The 23,322-nt window shown below is 31.3% G+C and overlaps 1 protein-coding gene across 1 annotated transcript in view; it reads right to left on the bottom strand.

The window, feature by feature from the left end:
- Nucleotides 1–23,322, bottom strand: part of LOC114327468 (lysophospholipid acyltransferase 5) — a 49,145-nt gene that overhangs the window by 18,090 nt on the left and 7,733 nt on the right. The window contains exons 2-3 of the mRNA XM_028276099.2: nt 9,735–9,965; nt 2,910–2,987 (exon numbers count right to left, since the gene is read on the bottom strand). Of these exons, the coding sequence (XP_028131900.1) occupies nt 2,910–2,987; nt 9,735–9,965 (309 nt within the window). The remainder of the gene's footprint in view (nt 1–2,909; nt 2,988–9,734; nt 9,966–23,322) is intronic.

Raw genomic sequence — 23,322 nt, 5'->3', positions numbered from 1 at the left:
GTAGACAAACAGACAACATTTAATGACTTTTGTATAAGGTGCCTTTGCTTTCGAATAGGATGATTTTCTAAAATGTACCAAAAAAATAGTATAATGCATCGAGAGATGAAAGTGCGTTTAGTATGTCACATTATTCCAATGGTATTTGGTTGAAATGTCGTTTACATATTCTGAAATTTTGATATGGAGGTTTAATCTCGAACCTCATTGTTACATTCAAAATCATTGCCAGAATATGCAAATAAATACCTGAATATGTACACCTTTCGTTTCTGTTTTTGCATATTTCCAATGCATATCGTTAGTATTAGTAATTTTAATGAGTTTATTTCAGGTGTTTCTGCAGCGAATAACAATTAATTTTGAAATGCTCATACCAACAAAATGTATCGAGAACATTTAAAAGCTTTAATTGGTATATTTTCTGGAAATAAACTATAAAATATAGTGTTTAAAGTGAAAAATGCATAAAAAATAGCTTCAAAACCGTTTTAAAAGCATCAGTGTCAGTTTTAATTTGACTTTTACCGATTTTTTTAAATAATTGATAACTTTTACCTATATTATTTATACACAAATATCCATACACAAACTTTATGTTTATACACTGCGCCAAAAAAGTATCGAATCACCTTAAAAATGGGACATTTTTAATGTCTCATGTTTCCTAAACCTGTTGTTCGATTTTAGTGATTTTTTTAATATGTTATAGCTTTATTCTTCAATAATATCGATGTAATAATATTGTTGCTAAACAGATAACTGTCATTGTATACCGGGTGTAACAATGATAGTGTGTTTTTTCCTCAAAGTTTGGAACACCCTGTGGAATATTCTAGCGTATATAAAATATTGAAATTAAAACTCAACTGTAACCTTAGGCCATCTAAACATTTTGCTTTTTGATTCATTCGCTTATGTTGGATAATAAAAAAGTTAGGTACTTTAACAATTAGCAACGTTCTTCATCAGTACATGGTGTTTCTAAATAAGTGCGACAAACTTTAAGGGGTAACTCTGCATGAAAAAATAATGACCGTTTACTTTATAAACATGTGTCCGCAAATGCTTCGTTTCCGAGATACGGGATGTTGAATTTTTGCTTACAAACTGACGATTTATTTATTGCTCTAAATGAGATATGCAAATGAAATTTGGTAGGTTTGAAGGGGTAGTTATTGCGCATTTTTTTACGTACAACTAGGAAATTTATATTCTCCAATGGCGTGCATTAGGGTAATATGACCGGGTAATACGACCCGTATGCACGCCAATGGTGAATATAAAATTCTTAATTGTACGTCAAAAAATGCATAATAACTACCTCTTAAAACCTACCAAATTTCATTTGCATATCTCAACCAGTTTTAGAGCAATAAATAAATCGTTAGTTTGTAAGAAAAAATTCAACATCCCGCATCTCGGACATACCCGTTGTATACAACGACACTTCTCTGTTTAGCAACAATATAATTACATCGATATTCTTGAAGAATAAAGCTATAACATATTAAAAAAATCACTAAAATCGAACAACAGGTTTAGGAAATATGAGACATTAAAAATGTCCCATTTTTAAGGTGATGCGATAATTTTGAAGCTTAGTGTATATCATGTACATTGACCTACAAACAATGTGGCACAGCTAATGCTTCAATTTGAAAAGTTTGCTGCAGAAAGAGAAAGAACTTAAGTCACACTCTACTGACCATAATTATATACTTAATATACAGGGTGGGCCAAATAAAACAGTCCACCTCGATATTTGACAGTAGTTATTATATTTTAAGCAAATGACGAAACAGGTCGATTTTTGTTCTAAGGTGGACACATTTTTACGATACATATATCTGTCATTTGTCAACCCCCACCCTTCCACTTCCCCAACCCATTATTTTTAAATAGGGAATACACCATGTGCGGCACATCATTAGAAAGGCATTGAGATGGAATATTTAGCCATAACAATCGTTGACGATTTCTTTTTCGATATTTTCACCGTCTTTGCAAAAAAACTGTGAATTGATTTGAAGTACAACACGTATTAAAAAAGTAACGTAACGTCTATGGTTTGCTAACATGTAATTTTTCCTGTCACATTACATTTACTTTTGATCTGACAGAAAAAATTACATATTAGCAAATCATAGACGTTACGTTTAATTTTTAAGAGGTGTTGTACCTCAAATGAATTAAGTTTTTTTGCAAAAACGGTGCAAATATCGAAAATAATCTTGGACGGTCGTTATGTCTGAATACTCCATCTAAATGCTTTTCTAATTATGTGCCGCACATGGTATATTCCCTATTTAAAAATAAGGGTTGGTGAAGTGGAAGGGGGGGTTGACAAATGACAGATGTATGCATCGTAAAAAGGTGTCCCTCTTAGAACAAAAATCGACCTGTTTCGTCGTTTCCTTAAAATCTAATAACTACTGCCAAATATTGAGGTGGACTGTTTTCTTTGGCCCACGCTGTACAAAATGTATAAAACATTCTTGAGTTGGAGTTGATTTCAGGTAATCGAATGAACTATCTTTCAGTAAAGTCGTCCCAGGAACGCAACTCATAAATATTGGCAATATCATTTTAAAGTCTTCTACTTTAAAATGTATCATATGTATCTGAATTGCCGATATAAATGAGTCAAATTAAATAAATTATTAGAAGAATTTTTTTACTAAGCAACAACATTTTTGTTTATGTTAGTAGTATTTTATATTTTGACAACGTCACCCGATTTGGGCGTCGAAACGTTAATAAAAATCATTTTTTAATAATATTGTGGCTTATTTCCCATTATAAATAGTTAAAAATGTATAAAATAATTCAAATGTTAAATATGTAATAAAAAATGTATTGTCGTTAGTAATAAGAATTAATTATATTGATAATTTATAAAACATTACCTATTAGCCTCAAAGTTATAATACATTGCGGCATCGTCCAAGTTATATCATAACTTTCTGTACTGGTGTAAAAGTAACCTAAAAATATTTTCAAGTTAGAAGCAAAAAATATGTTATAGAAACAGTGATACAATTAAATTTCTAACTAAGTGGCGGAAATTCAAAATAAGTGAATGTTACACTTATTTTATGGTCTGCGCTATAATCATTTGTTAAAATTCTTCGCCACTTGATTAGAATTTGTACCTATACTATTGCAAGGAAATTGCAATAGTAAAAAAATGGGTGGGAGGTCGTTTCGGATGACAAGAATTTCGGTTAAAAATAACATTGTTTTTTGTATTCTTCTTGTAATAAGTTACATAGTATTCTTGGTCAAAATTGGCAGCAAAATAACTATGAGGTGATTTCGTAATGTCTTCTTTAAGAGGATGGGTACGTTTTTTCGGCTGCAATGCTATTCAAATGGGGATTCATTTTTTTCGAATCCTGAATAAAGCAATAAAAGCAAGGAAAATGAACAAGTTTAGAGTGTTTTTTTAATAAAATCTTCTATTTTTTTTGTGTTTTCCTGTGACAACGATGTTTTGCCGCTATATCTCTCCATCGTTTCACTTGTAGAACGCCATGAGGTTTTGCCTCATTCGGTTCGGTTCTTTGAGGTGTATGAAAGCAGTATTGAGGATGTTGACAAATTAACATCGAATTGTTTCCGTTTTGCGATAAAAAATTACTTTTAATGAAACTGTCAGCCGTTTCGGTTAAACGATGTTTCGGTTAAAAAGGTTTCGGATAACGGAGGCTTTACTGTACTTATCTATTGTTCAATCACAAATTAAACCTTTAATTTGTAATCTCACATTAATCTTAACCTCCTAATTTCACTGTATACAGTGAGGAGCGAGCTCAAAACCGGCAAAATAGCACAAAAGATGGAAAACACATTCAATTGAGAGATAAAAAGAAATGGAACTAGTTGAGGTGGAAGATTTAGCGATAAAAACCTATATATTTACATTCTTCTTGTTGTTTCCCACCTTTAGACGTATCGGACGAGTTTGGCAAATGCCACTGTGACAGTGACAGTTTTAGTTGACATACTCCTCTAATATGTCTAAAGGTGGGAATCAATACCTAAATATAATGTAAGTTTATAGGTTTTTATCGCTAAATCTTTCACCTCCCCTAGTTTCATTTCTTTTTATCTCACAACTTAATATGTTTTAAATCTTTTGGATGGGCCATTTGGGCTAAATGGGCTATTTTTGATGTCTCTCCTAAACCTATTGTCCGATTTAAGTGATTTTTTTAATATGTTATAGCCTTATTCTTTAACAATATCGCTGCAATACTATTGTCGCTACAAAGGTAAATTGTCATTGTATACCAATCAAAACGTGTTTTTTTTTCTCAAAGTTCAACACTCTCTGTGAAATATTCTAGCATTTATAAAATACTGAAATTAAAACTCAACTATAGCATAAGGTTTTTTTAACATTCTGTTTTTTGATTCATTCGCTTATGTTGGATAATAACAAAGTTAGGTACTTTAACAACTAGCCATGCATCAATACAGGGTCTTTCTAAATAAGTGTGACAAACTTTAAGGGGCAATTCTGCATGAAAAAATAATGACCGTTTGCTTTATAAACATATGTCCGCAAATGCTTTGTTTCCGAGATACGGGATGATGATTTTTTTCTTACAAACTGACGATTTATTTATTACTCTAAAAACCGGCTGAGATATGCAAATGAAATTTGGTAGGTTTTAAGAGGTAGTTATTGCGCATTTTTTGACATACAATTAAGAATTTTATATTCACCATTGGCGTGCGTACGGATAATATTACCCATCATATTACCCGTGTGCACGCCAATGGAGAATATAAAATTCTATCAAAAAATGCGCAATAACTGTCTCTTAAAACCTACCAAATTTCATTTTCATATCTCAACCAGTTTTCGAGCAATAAATAAATCGTCAGTTTGTAAGAAAAAATTCAACATCCCGTATCTCGGAAACAAAGCATTTGCGGACATATGTTTATAAAGCAAACGGTCATTATTTTTTCATGCAGAATTGCCCCTTAAAGTTTGTCACACTTATTTAGAAAGACCCTGTATTGATGCATAGCTAGTTGTTAAAGTACCTAACTTTGTTATTATCCAACATAAGCGAATGAATCAAAAAACAGAATGTTAAAAAAACCTTATGCTATAGTTGAGTTTTAATTTCAGTATTTTATATATGCTAGAATATTGCACAGGGTGTGTTGAACTTTGAGAAAAAAAAAACAAAATTTGATTGGTACACCCGATATACAATGACAATTTACCATTCTAGTAACAATATTATTACAGCGATATTGCTAAAAGAATAAGGCTATAACATAAAAAAATCAATTAATTCTGACAACAGGTTTTAGTCCAGAAAGCCACTGTGCATCCGCTAGGAAAAATATTCCGATTCGGATTTTTTGCACAATCTTACTCAAAAAGGACCCCTTTTAACAAATTTGCATGTTGCCAGGACCAAAAGTGTGTCAAAAATTTTTTAAACGTTTTTTTTTTTTGTTTTTTACCTAAAATTATTTTTTTTTTTGCATGGAACAAAGTTTTTTAAATTTTTTGGATCATTCCAAACAGAAAAGGTCTTTAGTTTTTCTAAAGTTTTTTTTTAGTTTTTCTTAGTTTTTTCTAAAAAACTTTTCTCTAAAGTTGATAGTTTTTGACATATAAGCTATTAAAAATTAAAAAATTGGAAAGAAATCCTTTGTAAGAGGTATAAAATTTTTTTATTAAAAATCCCTTAAAAGGGCTACATCACAACAAAACGTTTTCGATTTTTATAAATAATCATCATCAGTGTTCGATAAACTGGATGCTAGCTGAGCCACAAAAGAAAAATATCTGGGTAAAAACCCTTTACATAAAATATAGATGCCTTAAAAGTGCATACTTCAATAAAAAGGCCTGTGATGGTCACATGGCAAACAGGATAATGCTCTAAGGTAAAGTATACAGGTTTCCCAACACGTGGGATCCAAATTGAGTTGATCACATTTCAATGACTTAATGGCAACTGTTGCCAGAGTTGCCATTAAGTCATTGAAATGTGATCAACTCAATTTGGATCCCACGTGTTGGGAAACCTGTATACTTTACCTTAGAGCATTATCCTGTTTGCCATGTGACCATCACAGGCCTTTTTATTGAAGTATGCACTTTTAAGGCATCTATATTTTATGTAAAGGGTTTTTACCCAGATATTTTTCTTTTGTGGCTCAGCTAGCATCCAGTTTATCGAACACTGATGATGATTTTTTATAAAAATCGAAAACGTTTTGTTGTGATGTAGCCCTTTTAAGGGATTTTTAATAAAAAAATTGTATACCTTTTACAAAGGATTTCTTTCCAATTTTGTGATTGATGGTATACAGCCAACTACAGGAAAACTTTTTCTTTTCCTTGTGGATTCTATTAAAAATTGAAAAATTGCGAAATCGGCCATTTTTAACCCTCAAAAACTATGTGAAAAACTGAAAATTTGAATGTTGCCAAGGTAGGTAAATATTCTTTAAACATCGATTGATGAAATCCCGAAGAGTTTTTTGCAATACAATATTCAAAACTCCTTTGTTTTTAATTGCTAATCAAGCGTGCGCGACACTATTTTCCACCGTTCCATGTGTATACAGTATGGTGCAAATGAAAGGAATAAATTCGTTATTTCGTAAACCGGCGACTTTAAGGAAAAATCCCAAAACAGGTCGATTTTTATTTTTAAGTTATGATATAGTGACATATATGGTATACTAGTGACGTCATCCGTCTGGGCGTGATGACGTAATCGATAATTTTTTTAAATGAGAATAGGGGTCGTGTGCTAGCTCATTTGAAAGGTTCTTTAATTCTGTATTCAGTAATATAAACATTTCCATAATTATTTATATACGGGGGTATAAAAAAGTTTTTAATTAAATTATTTGAAAAAAAAAATAAGAATGTATGTAGTTTATTTAATTCAAAATACATTTTACTGTTACCCGAAAACTAAAAAATGTTTATTTCACAAATAAATATTGCTTTTCGATTAAATTCAATGTTCAAGCCAGCTCCCGCCAGCCACCTGCCTCTTCGAAGTTTGAACATTTAATTTAAGCGAAAAGCAATGTTTATTTGTGGAATAAACTTTTTGTGTTCTGATTTGTGAAAGCAGTAAAATGTATTTTGAATTAAATAAATTACATACATTCTTCTTTTTGTCAAATAATTTAATTTAATAAACATTTTTGGACACCCTGTATAAATAATTATGTAAATGTTTATATTGCTGAATAGAGGATTAAAGAACCTTTCAAATGAGCTAGCACACGACCCCTATTCTCATTTAAAAAAATCATCGATTACGTCATCACGCCCAGACGGATGACGTCACTAGTATACCATATATGTCACAATATCATAACTTAAAAATAAAAATCGGCCTGTTTTGGGATTTTTCCTTAGAAGTCGAATTTATTCCTTTCATTTGCACCATACTATATACACATGCAACGGTGGAAAATAGTGTCGCGCACGCTTGATTAGCAATTAAAAAACAAAGGAGTTTTGAATATTGTATTACAAAAAACTCTTCGGGATTTCATCAATCGATGTTTAAAGAATATCTTCCTACCTTGCCAACATTCAAATTTTTAATTTTTCACATAGTTTTTGAGGGTTAAAAATGGCCGATTTCGCAATTTTTCAATTTTTAATAACTTATATGTCAAAAACTATCAACTTTAGAGAAAAGTCACTAAAGACCTTTTCTGTTTGGAATGATCCAAAAATCCTAAAAAAAACTTTGTTCCATGCAAAAAGAATAATTTTGGGAAAAAAACAAAAAAAAACGTTTAAAAAATTTTTGACACACTTTTGGTCCTGGCAACATGCAAATTTGTTAAAAGGGGTCCTTTTTGAGTAAAATTGTGCAAAAAAATCCGAATCGGAATATTTTTCCTAGCGGATGCGCAATGGCTTTCTGGACTATTTAGGAAATTCGAGACATCAAAAATGCCTATTTGGTGGGGTGCCCGTTTTTCGTGCCGGTAAGTGTACTTTAATTACGAGGTTAATTACCTTCCGTTAGAATTGAATCAATTACTAAATTCTGTTGCAATAACTTCTTAGTTCGAATTATATTTGTGTAAGCGTCCAAGTTTCAAGGACAAAGCAATGACTCTTTTGATGAATTGATGTTTTATTTGTGAGATTATAAATTGGGTTTGAACGCTTCTGGGCATGTAGTCTACAAGAATAATTACTTCGGTCAAGTTGCGTATAGTCCTGGGATCTCTATTATTGTTTTTCCTTGTGATATCTTTGACTTTTTCACACGTTTCCATTAAATTGTTGTTTTCTTGATGTCAGAATATAGGTCAAAACTGATCTCACGGCCACCTTACAATTTTTTTGTTTATGACTGTTGCATATTTAAAACATCTGTATCAGTATTCCTGGATAGTTAACATTCCTTTCTTGTTGAATTTTTTTTATCTGCTATCTGCTTTCAATTTGCATCTTACTGGATTTTAAAGAGTCTTTTTAGATAGATAATGTTTATTCCTTATACATAATAAGTATGGCATCACTTGCACAGAATACAATAAAGCTTACATTTTCACTCAACTTATACTAGTATTTCGAACCTTGTTGATAATTTCGTCCCTAATTAGGAAACAGAAGTGGGCTTAATGAGTCTCTCTGACGTGTCCCTCAACTGGTGTTTCAATTTAATACTTAAAGAAAATATATTTTTATTATTGTATTTACTGTATTATTGCTGAGCTTGCTTCGAAATCCTTCAAAGTGTTTCATCAGGAAACACTTAACTATGCATCACTGTGTCAACACCTTTTCGCGGATGTTAGTGTAATTTGCAGAGGCTAGTATACCATGATGCATAGTCATAGGTACATGATCCATTTTGGTTTGGGACCTTTCAACTGAGTATAACTGTTTTGATTACACAAATATCTCGCAATAACCTACTACTATTCTGCGTTCCGCAGTCACTTTGCAGTGTGGGCAGCATATCCCAATATAAAACTTATGGAACCTTGCAGCTCAGTGTTGCCGGTTTTAAGCAGACGAACTTAAAGTCCGTCTAAATAGAATATTCCAGAAGTCCAAAACATCTTGATTTGAAAATCTGTGGGTTTTATTATTTTTAAATAATTCATAGATAGGTACTATGAAAGATATTTATACGATATTAAAGATATATCATTTGAATATTAATTATAATTAGCCTGTGATTAATATTATATTTAATAGTTATTTATGATATAAATGTTAAAAGTACAATTTTAAGGCACGCATGTGAAAGTTTCGCAATTCACATGAGTGCCTTTAAAATGTACTTTTTAACACGTGTACGCACGTAAGAAGTTATACTTCTATTATATGATTTCAACGAAATAAATATACTTTCAACAGGTTATATTTGTATTTAAAGATTAAACTAATTTCTACTTAATACTTTCCAAAAATTTTTATTAAAACAATACTAAAAATAAAAAAAAGTTAGATAACACACGGATTCAAACCAGGGACCTCTCGATCTCCGGTCGAACGCGCTATCACCGAGCTAAACTCCCTTTGCTTTGACAGCTTACAAGATTTCTCATACATACTGACAAATTTAATAGACCAAGTGAGGTATAAAAATACTTTAAAATTTATTTAATATAAATATTAATATCTCTTGGCAACACTGTTCTTTATAAGAGTCTGTACTGAAAGGTGACCGTGGAACGCAGTATAGTCTTTAACTTACCAATAAGAAGATATCCTATGTTAAAAAGAAATACAATTGCAACACTAAGGCTCGTTCCTTTGAGAATGGATAATGTGCAATATGTAAAGAAAGCTGCCAAAACACTATGGAAAATAGCTCCTCCATAATTCCAGTAGCCTAACAGGAATCCTGACGTTATGAAAAATAGATGGTGTAGACTTCGTTCTTTGTTGTACAAATACTTTCTGTGAATTAAAGCTAGAGGATAACCTAAAAAGATGTTTACATTGTTCATTAGAAAACCAAATAACTAGAACAATAAAGTTTTTAAGACAGAAAATAAATCTTAATAGTATGTTCTTACTGCCACTGGTATGGACTTATATAGTCTCAAAAATATTTTGGACTGCCAACTGCTATTACTCTAATGACGAGGGTATAATCACTGGTGTAATAAACTATTTTTTCTACGACCGTTTAATAACATGCTCATTATTCGCTTTTTTTCATAGATAATAGCACCCATTACTGTACCCGTGAGTAATAATTCATTACTCACGGGCTGAAGTTAGATTCAAGTGGCGCATGCCACTTTTAATATTAGTCGTATATAAACTGCAAATAAAATTACTTAAACTTGTTTATTTAATACAATAATTATTGTAATTTATACCAATAATTAACTTCGAAAAATTTTTAAAGGAATTTTAACTGTAACAATGTTAGTATATTTTTTACGTTTATATCTTGTTTACTAAAAATTTTGACGTTTATCATTTAATTTAGTGACAGTGACATTAGCGCATTTTGTTCATGTTAATTGGAATTTATAACTAATATTGTGTTTGTTTTTCAAGTTATATTGTGTTATATATGTTATAACCTAATTATGTATAGTTATATATTATTATATTATATATAGTTAAATGTAAATATACATTATAACTATATATATATGAAATACGTACACCGACAACAGCCATTTCCTATTTATTAGATTCACTGACAGTAGGTACAAATTTAAGGTTATAATTTTTCGGAAACGAATAGAACTTATATTGACCATTTCTAGTTGTATTTTTACAATAAATAAGAATTTAGCAATAGTAGGCAACCAATTATTCAGCCACGTACTAGGGGTAAATAGCATTTAGGTATTTTTGTAAATTATTATAATTTAAATCTCGAGTAGTTGATAATTAAATTTTTACTAATTAAAATAAAAAAAAGGTTGTAGAAAAAGTATAGTATTCTACTCGCATGTAATGGCTATGACTCACTCTGATGTGCTAAACTTCATCATCGTGAGTAATAGCCATCATTACATGCTCGTTGAATAATATACTATAATGTAATATTTCTAAAGGGTATTGGTCAAATTTTGATCCAACCATGAATCACCAAATATATTGGTCAGCAGTGCTGTAAAAGTCTTTAGCAATTAAATTGATGATATAAGCACATATAACTACCTCGACACCATAAGGTATATGAGGATGACTTAAGTAAGTAAGCACATGTAACTCTATTAGACTTTTACTTTAATTATTTATGTTGATATACTTAGCTATAGCTTTTAGCTATTAGATTTGTATATATCAGCAACAGAGCATACATTTGTATCCATTAGTATCTTCTGATGAGATAGCAAGTTTAAGCCATTGGTTGAAGACAGAAGTCCGGAAAATGAGGTGATTGATGGAATAGTTGAAAGTGAAATAGATGAAGTAGCCCTTAGATTTGTATCCATCAGCAACAGAGTTTGACATCTTTCTAACTAGCAATCATAAACAAAAAAGGAACTAGACATTTAGGAAATAATGCTTATACTAGGTTGTGTATTGGTAATGTCCTACAATCATGGGTTGAACTCACTGATCAGAAATTTACAACATATGACTTGGGATAGAAAATCAGCCAAATGGTGGCACAAAGTGTTCGTGGATTAGCTAACAACAAATTAGTACCACTGACTGATCAAATGAATATGAAAAATGTGGGAGATCATCTACGTCCAAAAAGATATTCAGGAAGAAGATGCCGCAAATGTAGCTGCAATAATCTCAAAACCAGAACTTCAATGTAAAAATTGCTTCTTGCAATTTTGTTCATAATAAATAATGTTTCCCTAAAAATTAATACTTGCTTTATTTCTCTTTTATTAGTAAATATATTCTTGCCACAGCCACAATACATCCCACTACTATTGGGACAAAAGATCCGATTGCTATATCTTTTTCAAAAAAATATTCAAAAAATATTACTGATTTCTGATATATAACTAAGTACTATTAATGATTAATTTATGAAAGACTTAAAATAAACACATTTTAACGAAGTGGTTCAACAATTCTATTAGTTCATTTAATATTCCATTGTGTCCTTCACCGAATCACAATTTTTGATGGAAATTAAAACTGTTGGTTTTATGTTCACATAGGTACTTAGCATGAATTTCAATGAAGGAAGAGCCACTACTTAATATATTTAGATATGTTTATTATGTCTTTTTTTTTTGATGAATGAACCACAAATATATTTTGATGTTTCGGTTTTAGAAAGATTTTTCTACAGTGCTTATTTTGATTGGTTTTCAAAGTGGAAATTGAAATGCCAAAATAAGTATATTTTCAACTGAAATTGTAGTTAATTCTTATTAAATGAGGCAGTGGCGGCTCGTCAGGGTCGGCAGTGCCGACCCACACATTTATGGACACATTATAGATTTTTTTTAAATATATAAGTTAATCAGAGTTGATGATATTCGTTTCTGTGAAATAAAAAAAATATCTGTGAGATAATACACACTAAATTTTATTCATTGTTTTTAAAAGAATTCGATCGATCCGATACGTTAACGTTAAGTGATCCCTGTGCGCTGTGCGTAAGATACTTTTCAAATTAATGATCCTAGCCATGCACCCGATTGCGATTGTGTGAATTCTTATAAATAAATAAATAAATAAATAAATACTTTATTTTCTTTTAGACAGACAGAGTCTGTATAGAATTTGTCAAAAGTAATACATTAAGTAAATATAACAAACAAATAAACAATTTCACTACACAAACTAACAATGAAAATACATTTAAAATTAAAGAAATTCTTCAACCGAATAAAAAATGTGTGTCATCAGAAATTCCTTTAAATTTAGTTTAAAGCTTGTCAGGCTCTTACACAATTTTATATGGGTTGGTAAACTATTATAGAGTCTTTGTCCCATTATACTCGGGGACCTGCAATATATATTTCGTTGAAAGACTGATAAGTTTGTACACACTTGAATGAATAAGGGAAAATGAAAATGTAGTATGTCAAAGTGTGTAAATAATTTTATTTCCTTAGCTGAGCGCTTTCGACATAAACGTCATCATCGGAGCTAATGGTCAAATATTAAAAAAGTACCGCTACATAGAGGTGTAAACAACTGCATCTTAGGAATGTACATTTGATTTTTAAATTTTGAATGCTAACTTAGTCCTCCGTACAACAGCAAACAGCAAAAAAACAGAAAGAAACGGCCACATACACGTTGCACAAAAACATATAAACTTTTTTCATGGTCCGGGTGTCGATATCACCCGTCCATCCTTGGCCTAGTAACAACAGCTAACAACCCGGACCATGAAAAAAGTTTATATGTTTTTGTGCAACGTGTATGTGGCCGTTTCTTTCTGTTTTTTTGCTGTTTGCTGTTGTACGGAGGACTAAGTTAGCATTCAAAATTTAAAAATCAAATGTACATTCCTAAGATGCACTTGTTTACACCTCTATCTAGCGGTACTTTTTTAATATTTGACCATTAGCTCCGATGATGACGTTTATGTCGAAAGCGCTCAGCTAAGGAAATAAAATTATTTACACACTTTAATATATATTTCCCCTACACATTGGGGCACGCAAGGTATCTGTATATCTACTGTTCATGTTATGTATTTGCCCATTGGTTTTAAAATTTTTGAGGTTGTTAAATATATATATATATATATATATATATACAAGTCTCGAGAATATAAATACAGGCCAATGGCAATATTTTGAAATTTTTAAAGTATTGCCTACAACTTGTTTTATGAGGGATACCAGCAATAGTCCGTATTATTCTTTTTTGTGCAAAAAAGACTTCATTGATATGGGAACTTGATCCCCAGAAACAAATCCCGTATCTCAAACGAGATTCGGCTTGGGCACAATAAAGCATTATTAATTGTTTCTCCGTTAATACTTGTTTTAAATTTCGAAACAAAAACGTTACTGAGTTTAACTTTGCGGCCAGTGTATCACAATGTTTCCTCCAATTAAGACATTCATCTAAATGAAGTCCTAAGAACTTTAATGATGAAACAAGTTCAATATCATTATTATTTATATTTAAGTTAATTGGGTTAATACATCGTTGCCTATTATGGAACTGCATGAAAAGAGTTTTTTGGGTGTTCAACAATAAATAGTTCTTACAGAACCAGTTGTAAAGATCTGACAGTAAGCTGTTACATTTGGACTTCTAAGAAGTATCACTATTACATTTATGTCGTCTGCAAATATCGTAAAATGTCCATCCGAGTTAACCGAGACAACATCGTTTACATAAATAAGAAAGAGAACAGGTCCTAAAATTGAGCCTTGCGGTACACCTATGTCAATATCGAGATAGTTGGATTTATGCGTCGCATTTGATAATTTTCCTTTTTCTGTTAAGCTGACGTATTGACGACGTGCAGTTAAATATGATGTTAACCAATTTAACGCACGTCCTTGAATGCCGATATTTTTTAATTTATAAAATAAAATTTCGTGATTGACACAGTCGAAAGCCCTGCTAAGATCACAAAATATCCCAACAGGACTCTCTCCAGTGTCTATTAGAGATGTGAGAGTATCATAAAAGGAATGCATTGCTGTATGGGTAGATTTTTTGGACTGGAAACCATGTTGGTTACTAACAATCACTTTATTCGTCTGTAAAAATGAGTTAAGTCTTTGTAAATAACTGTATTCAAAAATTTTTGAAAATACCGAAGAAATTGTTATTGGACGGTAATTATTTACTAGTTTTGGGTCACCTTTTTTATGAATTGGTAACACCTTTCCCGTTTTATACAATCTGGAAAATTGCCATTTGAAAATGATAAATTAACTAAATATGTTAATGGCCCGCTTCGGCAAGCCGTACCCAGATTGACCATTTGCTTGTAATAATTATGGAATATTAGCCGATAGGCAACCAATTATACATTCTCCGTATTTATTTGAATGGCAAGTACGGCAGAAAAACAATCTGCCGAGCGGTGATCTGCAAACGGCAACAAGACACGTACCTATAGACCAGGGGCGCATCTGTAAAAATATTAGTAACATTAATTTGGATGTTGAAAGGTGACTCATATTTGTTTGCAGAAATTGCTTGAAAATAACTCATATAATAATATTTGACTTATCCTCCCACTCAAAAAGGTCCGGAACATTGTTTAAATCAAAATGTCAAAAAATGAAGGAAAAATTCGATTTTTTTCTTCATTTTTTGATTATAACTCTAAAAGTATTCATTTTCGAGAAAAGTTGCACTGACATAAAAGTTGCGTAATTAAATTTCCTACAATATAGGATTAGTTAAAAATTTAAAAAATTGTCACCCTTGTTGCAAAATAGCAATAATTGCGAAAAAATCGTTTTTCAACCGTTTATGCTACACTTAGGACCTTCATAATTTTACCCAGAAAAACTATATCATATAGTAAAACAATACTGTGAATTTCATTAAGATCGGTTCAATAGATTTTGCAAGATAAATTTTGCAATCCAGCTTTCGCAAAAAAATTCGTTTTTTCAAAATGTTGCAGAACTGAAAATAAAGTAGACAGCAAGTTGAATTTATTTTTACGTATAGAAGAATATTTTACCTTTCTTCTGTATGTCAAAAAAATTCAACTTGCTATCTGCTTTATTGTCAGTACTGCAACATTTTGAAAAAAATAATTTTTTTTGCAAAAGCTGGATTGCAAAATTTATTTTGCAAAATGTATTGAATCGATCTTGATGAAATTTACAGTATTGTTTTATTATATCATAAAGGTTTTCTGGTTAAAATATGAAGGTCGTAAGTGTAGCATAAATGGTTGAAAAACGTAAAATGCGAATAGTTGTTTTTTATGATTTTTTCGCAATTATTGCTGTTTTGCAACAAGGATGATACTTTTAAAATTTTTAACCAATTCTATATTGTAGGAAATTTAATTACACAACTTTTATGTAAGAGTAACTTTTCTCTGAAGTGAATACTTTGAAAGTTAAAATCAAAAAACGAAGAAAAAAATCGAAGTTTTTCTTCATTTTTTGACATTTTGATTATTTAAACAATGTTCCGGACCTTTTTGAGTGGAAGAATAACTCCAATTATTATTTCCAAAGAATTTTTAAAATATCTATTAGACAAAGTTCATTAAAAATTATCCATCATTCTTTAATCAAATAAAATAAGAAAATTGATTAACAGTTTTATATGCTGATCTAAATATTTTCGGAAGGTGGGATAGTTACAAAATATGTATGTTTAATTTTATATACTGCAATTCATTAGGTATAACAAACTGTTCCCGAAATTAATAAATTATTTTGCTCAAATGTGGGAAAATTCTGCCTCAAATGAACGGGATTTCTCTTGTCTCAAAAGAGTCAAAACGTATTGTCGAAACACCATGAAAAAAGACAGAATGTCAAACTTGTCTCAAATGTCAATAGAAAAAAACTTTTAAAACCTCTTCAAAACAATAATAAATTTTACAATGACGTTATAACCCATTTTGCTACTTCGAAACAACATAGACTAGAGCTAATTTATAAACAGGTTTAGGTTCTAAATTTATATGAAAACCAAAAAAGAAACAAAAAAAAATAAAAAAAAAATAAAAAAAAAACAAAAACCAAAAATCTATGAAATTGAAGTCTTTTAATTAGATGGCATACCTATCTGAGGAGACAAAACCTTGCCGACCCTGTCCCTAAAGCCACGAGCCGCCACTGAAATGAGGTGAATCATATTAAAAAACCACAAGAAAATTGCTTCTGAACAATATTTGTGTTCAGCTGTTCTAGATATTTTGTCTCAGTTATCTATTACATGCATTTTCAGAAACCTGAAATGTATTACATAATAATAGTCTCCCATTTTATAGCAACGTAGTCCTATTCGCGGTGTGCAAGTACTTGGAAAGGGAAACGAGAAACGACCGTGCGCGAGTCGCGGAGAAATATTGCATCTATCTTAAATAATTCATATTGTCAATTGAAATTGTCAAATTGACGTATATTTCATACCTTCTGTCATTGATGCAGAAAAATTATATATTGCTCCACAATATTGATATGATATGCAATTATTATGTAAAGGTAAATTTAATTAATTGTATTTTGCTTGCAGTACTGCATTTTAATCACTGATTTTATTTACTACATACAATTGTTTACGTTTGCTAAACATAACCTGCATCTTATTTTTTCTTCTTATTATTTTTTTGGACTATGGTCTTGACAATTATCCAGCAACCAGGACTAATATAATTGGCCAATATAATTAAAAGTGCGAATAAAAGTACCGAGCGTAGAAACAGAGGTCGTTTTGCCGAACTTGCACGGTCCCAATATCTAGAGCCTACGGTATACAAGGAAGGTAACAGGGACAGTGTTACGCTTCAACCGCCTATTATTACCCCTGGTTTTACCCAAGGTACTCATTTTTATTCAGGCTGAGTCAACCTGGTACCTATAGATATTTAAGAATGTCTAGATGTTCTCGCCGGCCCTGGGTTTCGAAAACCGGCCTACCTGCGTGAAAGTCAGACATGCTACCGCCTGCGCTATCGCCTGCGCAATAGTGACAGATGACGTTACAGAGCCACTGTGACGGATAATTTTAAATGGGACCTTATGGCAAGTGATATCTCGTTTGAAAGGTATTCAGAATACCTATTCAGTCATACTAAGTTTGTTTGAGTTTAAGCTAATTTTGATGAATAAATGAAATAAATATAAAATTGTAGTTTCGCATTTAATTAATAAAAATTCAAAATTCCGCATATAATTACTTGTCAAAAAGGTTGACGTAAAAACTACTAGAGAATTGAAAAACGTCAACCTTTTTGACAAAAAAACCATAGGCGGACATTTGAATTTTTATTAATTAAATGCGAAACTAAAATATTACATTCATTTAATATTTTGAATACCTTTCAAACGAGGTATCACTTGCCATAGGGTCCCATTTAAAACTATCGGTCACAGTGGCTCTGTAACGTCATCTGTCACTATTACGTCACCTGTCATGACTAGTTAAGAAGCTCACGTTTAAAGTAAACCCTTAAAGGGCTACATTTATTACAGAACATTTTCACTCTAAGTAAAGCACCGTCAGTGGTTTACATGGTGAGCTACCAAAAATACATAGGTAAAACCCTTTAATTATTAAAAAAAATGTATTAGGTACATTGACTTAATTAATTGTTGAAAAAATCCAATTGATGGGTACAATCCCTAAAGATATGGCCTGAGGCATTATATGAGCTCCCACAAGGCATGTGGGTTGCTAAATAGATAGTATGTCTTCACATTAATGAAGGTGAGAAGGGACTGAGTTGCTTAGGGATTTTACCTATCAATTGGATTTTTCAACAATTAAGTCAGTGTAACAATCCTAGCAAACAAATGTTATTTTGAACTGAGTAGACATATGAGAAGCAGAAACTTAAGCCAAAAAACAATATAACCATATACAAAACCCTTATGGTAAGATACCGACATCGACGGGAGGCAGTAGATGGCAGTTAGAGTTATCACCATAACGACGTCATTACTTTGCACTATTAATTTGTATATTTATTAGCAACTGACGTTCTGTCAGGCAGCAGTTGCTAATAATTATACAAATTAATAGTGCAAAGTAATGACGTTGCCGTCTGCAGCCTGCCGTCGATGTCGGAATCGTACCTTTATACAGCCAGTGTTTATTTATTTATTTATTCACGGGCAAGCCCTATTCAGATATAAATGTTACAGTGTTCTAAATTATATATAACATTAATGTTAACCAATTATATAACATAAATTATCATAATATAACATAACAAAGTGGTTTGAGCAAAAATAATTTTATGAGTAGTACAGTTACAAAAAAAAGAAAAAAAAGAATAAGATAACATATAGGTCAGTACAATTACAAACAAAAGATATCACCTAAATCAATTCAGAAATGTTTCAAGGTGTAACGGTTTTGAGTTATCTAATACATACAGGTCATGTAAGACCAATCACAATACAAAAGCTCTGGCCGAAAGTATTAAAAAGTTAGGGAAGAAATATGATTTTTAAAGCGGGAAACTGATATATTAAAAATTTCTAGGTTATTTAATGAGTTAGCTAATCGAAGAGTTCTAGGAATAAATGTGTTGTAAGAATAATTGAATCTATGAAAAGAGACATAAAAGGTTTGCACCTGCCTAGTCGAACGACTGGGGACAAATAGAGATATTTTGGAGAGAAGCTCGGGGTAATTACACAGCCCTTTGATAATTTGTTGATATATATGGATCTGAGACATGGGCCATCTCCAAGGCAGATGAAAACTTTCTGCTTGTATTTAAGGATCCTGAGAGGAATATTCGGTGGCATCTGTGAAAATGGTGTTTGGAGCAGGAAGTACAACTACGAGATATACCACAGATATAAACATAGGTATATTTGGCGGTAAAGACTAAAGACGTAGTATCTCTTATAAAAATAGGAAGACTAAGGTGGGCAGGACACCTAGCAGGATCACAGCAAAGCAACCCTCCTAAACAAATAATTAAACAGTCTGACTTGCATAATTACAGCACAAGAGGTGCCAATAATATCAGAACAGTCAAATATCGTTTGAGTAAATCACAAAAAAACTCTATTGACTTTAACATATATAATGTCCTACCTATGGGTTTTAAAAACCTTACAATCAATAAATTTAAAGTCTTTCTGAAAAAATATCTTTTGAGATTTGCTTTTTACTCTGTTAGTGAATATTTTGATCATTTTAAAGCAGTATCATGGACATGAATATTACTCACTATGTTTTCCGATGTCTCATTTTGTGAATGTGCGTGAATGTATTTATATTTCTACAGGGTAGCGAGAAAGTATGGAAACACGGCGATTTCTCGGAAACCGCTCAAACGATTTTTATTAATTTTGGTCGGTAGGGGTGTCCTAATGCAGCCAATATTATGGTGGTAATTACATTGTTGTCAAATCTTTCGTTTTTCTGGAAATCTAATGAACTTTCTTATTTTAAATAGAACAACCTGTATATTTTTTGCGTTTTGAAGTCCTTAAGAAATACTGATTATTTTTCATGTTACGTTCCCTATACCTAAATGCCATAATTTCGGAGTTATTGCTACATTTATAAAAAAAAATTAACAATAATTAATAAAAATAAATTTTTCGGCCCAAGTAGACATTATTTTAGGTTCTTTGGATCATTATGAACAAAAAAGGTCTTTTGTAATTTTCCTCAAAAGTTAATGGTTTCCGAGATATAAACAATTTAAAACTGAAAAAAATCGAAAAATGACGATTTTTAAGGTTCAAAAACACAAGTAAAAAAATCATTTTTAAAATTATGAAGTACCTAAATTCAAGCTCAAACCTTTTTCTATCAGATCCCTATAAGAATTTTTGGCATATTTTATTCTAAAACATTGTTTTTTTAATTGCTAATAAAGCTCATATGAGAAGATGGGCTATCGTGCATCATTAACAACTAAAAATAAAGATTGAACTTGAATTTAGGCAATTCATAGTTTCAAAAATAATATTTTTTACTTATGTTTTTGAACCCAGAAAATCGTCATTTTTCGATTTTTTTCAGTTTTAAATTGTTTATAACTCAGAAAGGATTAACTTTTGAGGAAAATTACAAAAGACCTTTTTTGTTCCCAATAACTCAAAGAACCTAAAATAATATCTACCCGGTTCAAAAAAATAAATTTGTATAATTTGTTAAAAACTTTTTTGTAATAAATGTAGCAATAACTCCGAAATTACGGCATTAAGAAATAGGGAACATAAGATAAAAAATAATCAGTATTTCTTAAGGACTTCAAAACGCAAAAAATATACAGTGTGTTCCATTTAAAATAAGAAAGTTCATTAGATTTCCAAAAAAACGGAAGATTTGACAACAATGTAATTACCACTATAATATCGGCCGTATTAGAATACCCTTACCGCCAAAACTTATAACAACAGTTCAAGCGGTTTCCGAGAAATTACTGTGTTTCCATACTTTCTCGCTACCCTGTATATATGGCATTTATATTTCTATATGTTATTTGTATATACACATTATCTTATCGATGGTTAAGAGCACAGATATAGTATGTCCACTTTTTGGTGATTTTAAGATAACATTATAAACATAATAGAGAAATATACGAGCAATATAGCGAACCAACTCTAGCACAACACAATAAACTGCAGAGATTACGGTGGGCAGGGCACGTGGTCCGCATGCATGAGAGTAGAATCCCCAGAAAATTGCTGAATGCAAGAATGCAGGGAAGAAGACCTGTTGGAAGACCTAAAAAGAGATGGGAAGACGAAGTCGATGAGGATGCCAGGAACTTTTGTGAACGCCTTCATGGAAAAGAACAGCGGTAAATCGAAATGATTGGAGAAGCTTATTGAAGGAGGCCAAGGCTCGATTTGGGCTGTAGTGCCATTGGATGGATGGGATGGATTATAAACATATTCAGTAGGGTCATATGAATGTTCTGCATAATTATTGTAAGTCCAGAATGATTGTAAATGGGTTAAACGGCCTTGCCAAAATATAGTATTTCCCATTTGTACTAAAAACCGACTTGCACAGATATTTTATGTCCGTTTGGAAGTGCACAAACATAGTATGTTTTGGGACATACAATATTAGTGCTCACGCGATCAAACTTATCATCGAGATCAAATATTATTTGACCGGACATGCAGTAACATATGGTAACAACCCTTTTTATGTTGTATGTCCATACACATTTTCAAAAAAAATATTTTTTAACCCAATAATACATAATATTTTAAAAAATATCTACATTAAGCTAATAATGATAAAAGTAACGCGAAAACTTCAAAACGTTCTCCTCAACAATTAAGATATTTGGACATACTATAGGTATCTGCGCTCTTAACCATTGTTATATATCTTATATTATATATATATATATATATATATATATATATATATATATATATATATATTAATGTGATATTCAAAGATCGGTGTGCTCAAAGCACTTGATTAGATAATTAACTAATTAATTAAATTTATATTTAATGCTCTAATCTCAGGGTTTTATATTCTCGTGCTTCAATATCTCCTTTGCTTTACATATGATAAATAAGGTCAAAGATTAACGGAATAAAACACATATATGGTACAAAAGCATCTATTGAAATAAATTCACCCTCAAAATATCCTCTAAAAATAATATCTCCTATTCTGATTATTGAAATAACCCTACCACTATCTAAAGTACTTATTGAAATTTGCGTTATGAATAATTCTACAAAAAAATTAAAACTGTCTCTCGGATGATGAGTTGTCCAAATTCTTGTCTCTGGTCGCCAACAATTTACTCTTAGCAGCCCCCTATGTAGTCAGCAATCTCGCAACAAATTATTGCAAGCCTATTGTCATTAATGACCCCCTACAGATGCACGTATCTTTCAAAAAACAATGCTAGCCTTTTCTCCTCTCGATAAACTGAATCTATTTCTCGTTCCGGCATGCAACGGTGACTCTTGGAATATAAGTAGAACAATATAACTTACAATGCTTTACGTGATGAGCTTCCGTCAGGACACTTATTTCAACAAACTCACAACTATTCACTTATCTGCCTTACTACTTCAGGAGACTCTTAGAGATCACCACTAGTCGACTTAACGATCATTTAACAACTGACTCTTCTTCCACCCTCTAACATTTCGCTAAACTCCCATTCTTCATACCTAGCCCCTCCTTTTTCCTTCTTCACCAATCCGAGTTCCTCAATTTTATCCCCATCTACCTTTCAGATAACAAACACCAATTTTCCCTACCATTAGAAATTTCCTAAAACTAATTACATGCCAATCGGTTTTTTTTTCCTTTCTTAATATCTAAACAAAGATTACATTCATTTAAATTTCTAAATACAATTGTTCCCTCGCCGCAAAAGTCCATTTGGGAAACCCGGTCTCATTGTCCAAACACATAACCACTTTCTTATCATACTAACTGTACAAAGAAAATACTTAATCCCTATTTAAATTTTGTTTACCTACGGCCATCCAAAGATAATTGACTTTCATTTCTTCGAAATGAATTTTGGTATATTTTTATTATATGTTTTAACTTTTGTAAAATATTAAGATCGAAACCATATTAATTCAAATTTTACATATCTTAACAACTCCCCGCCATTTGATTTGCCGAAAAAATTCTGTTATTTATTTAAATGACACAAGTTTTTTTTAGGATCAAATTATTCCATTATGTTACCAAACTCTACTCATGATACTTATAAATGTCGTGAATGTTAAAAATACCCCGTATCTTGCCTG

The sequence above is a fragment of the Diabrotica virgifera genome, chromosome 1 (assembly GCF_917563875.1).
Source record: "Diabrotica virgifera virgifera chromosome 1, PGI_DIABVI_V3a".
Lineage (NCBI taxonomy): Eukaryota > Metazoa > Arthropoda > Insecta > Coleoptera > Chrysomelidae > Diabrotica > Diabrotica virgifera.
The sequence above is the reverse complement of the archived record's forward strand: the minus strand, read 5'-3'. Positions and strand labels throughout refer to the sequence as shown.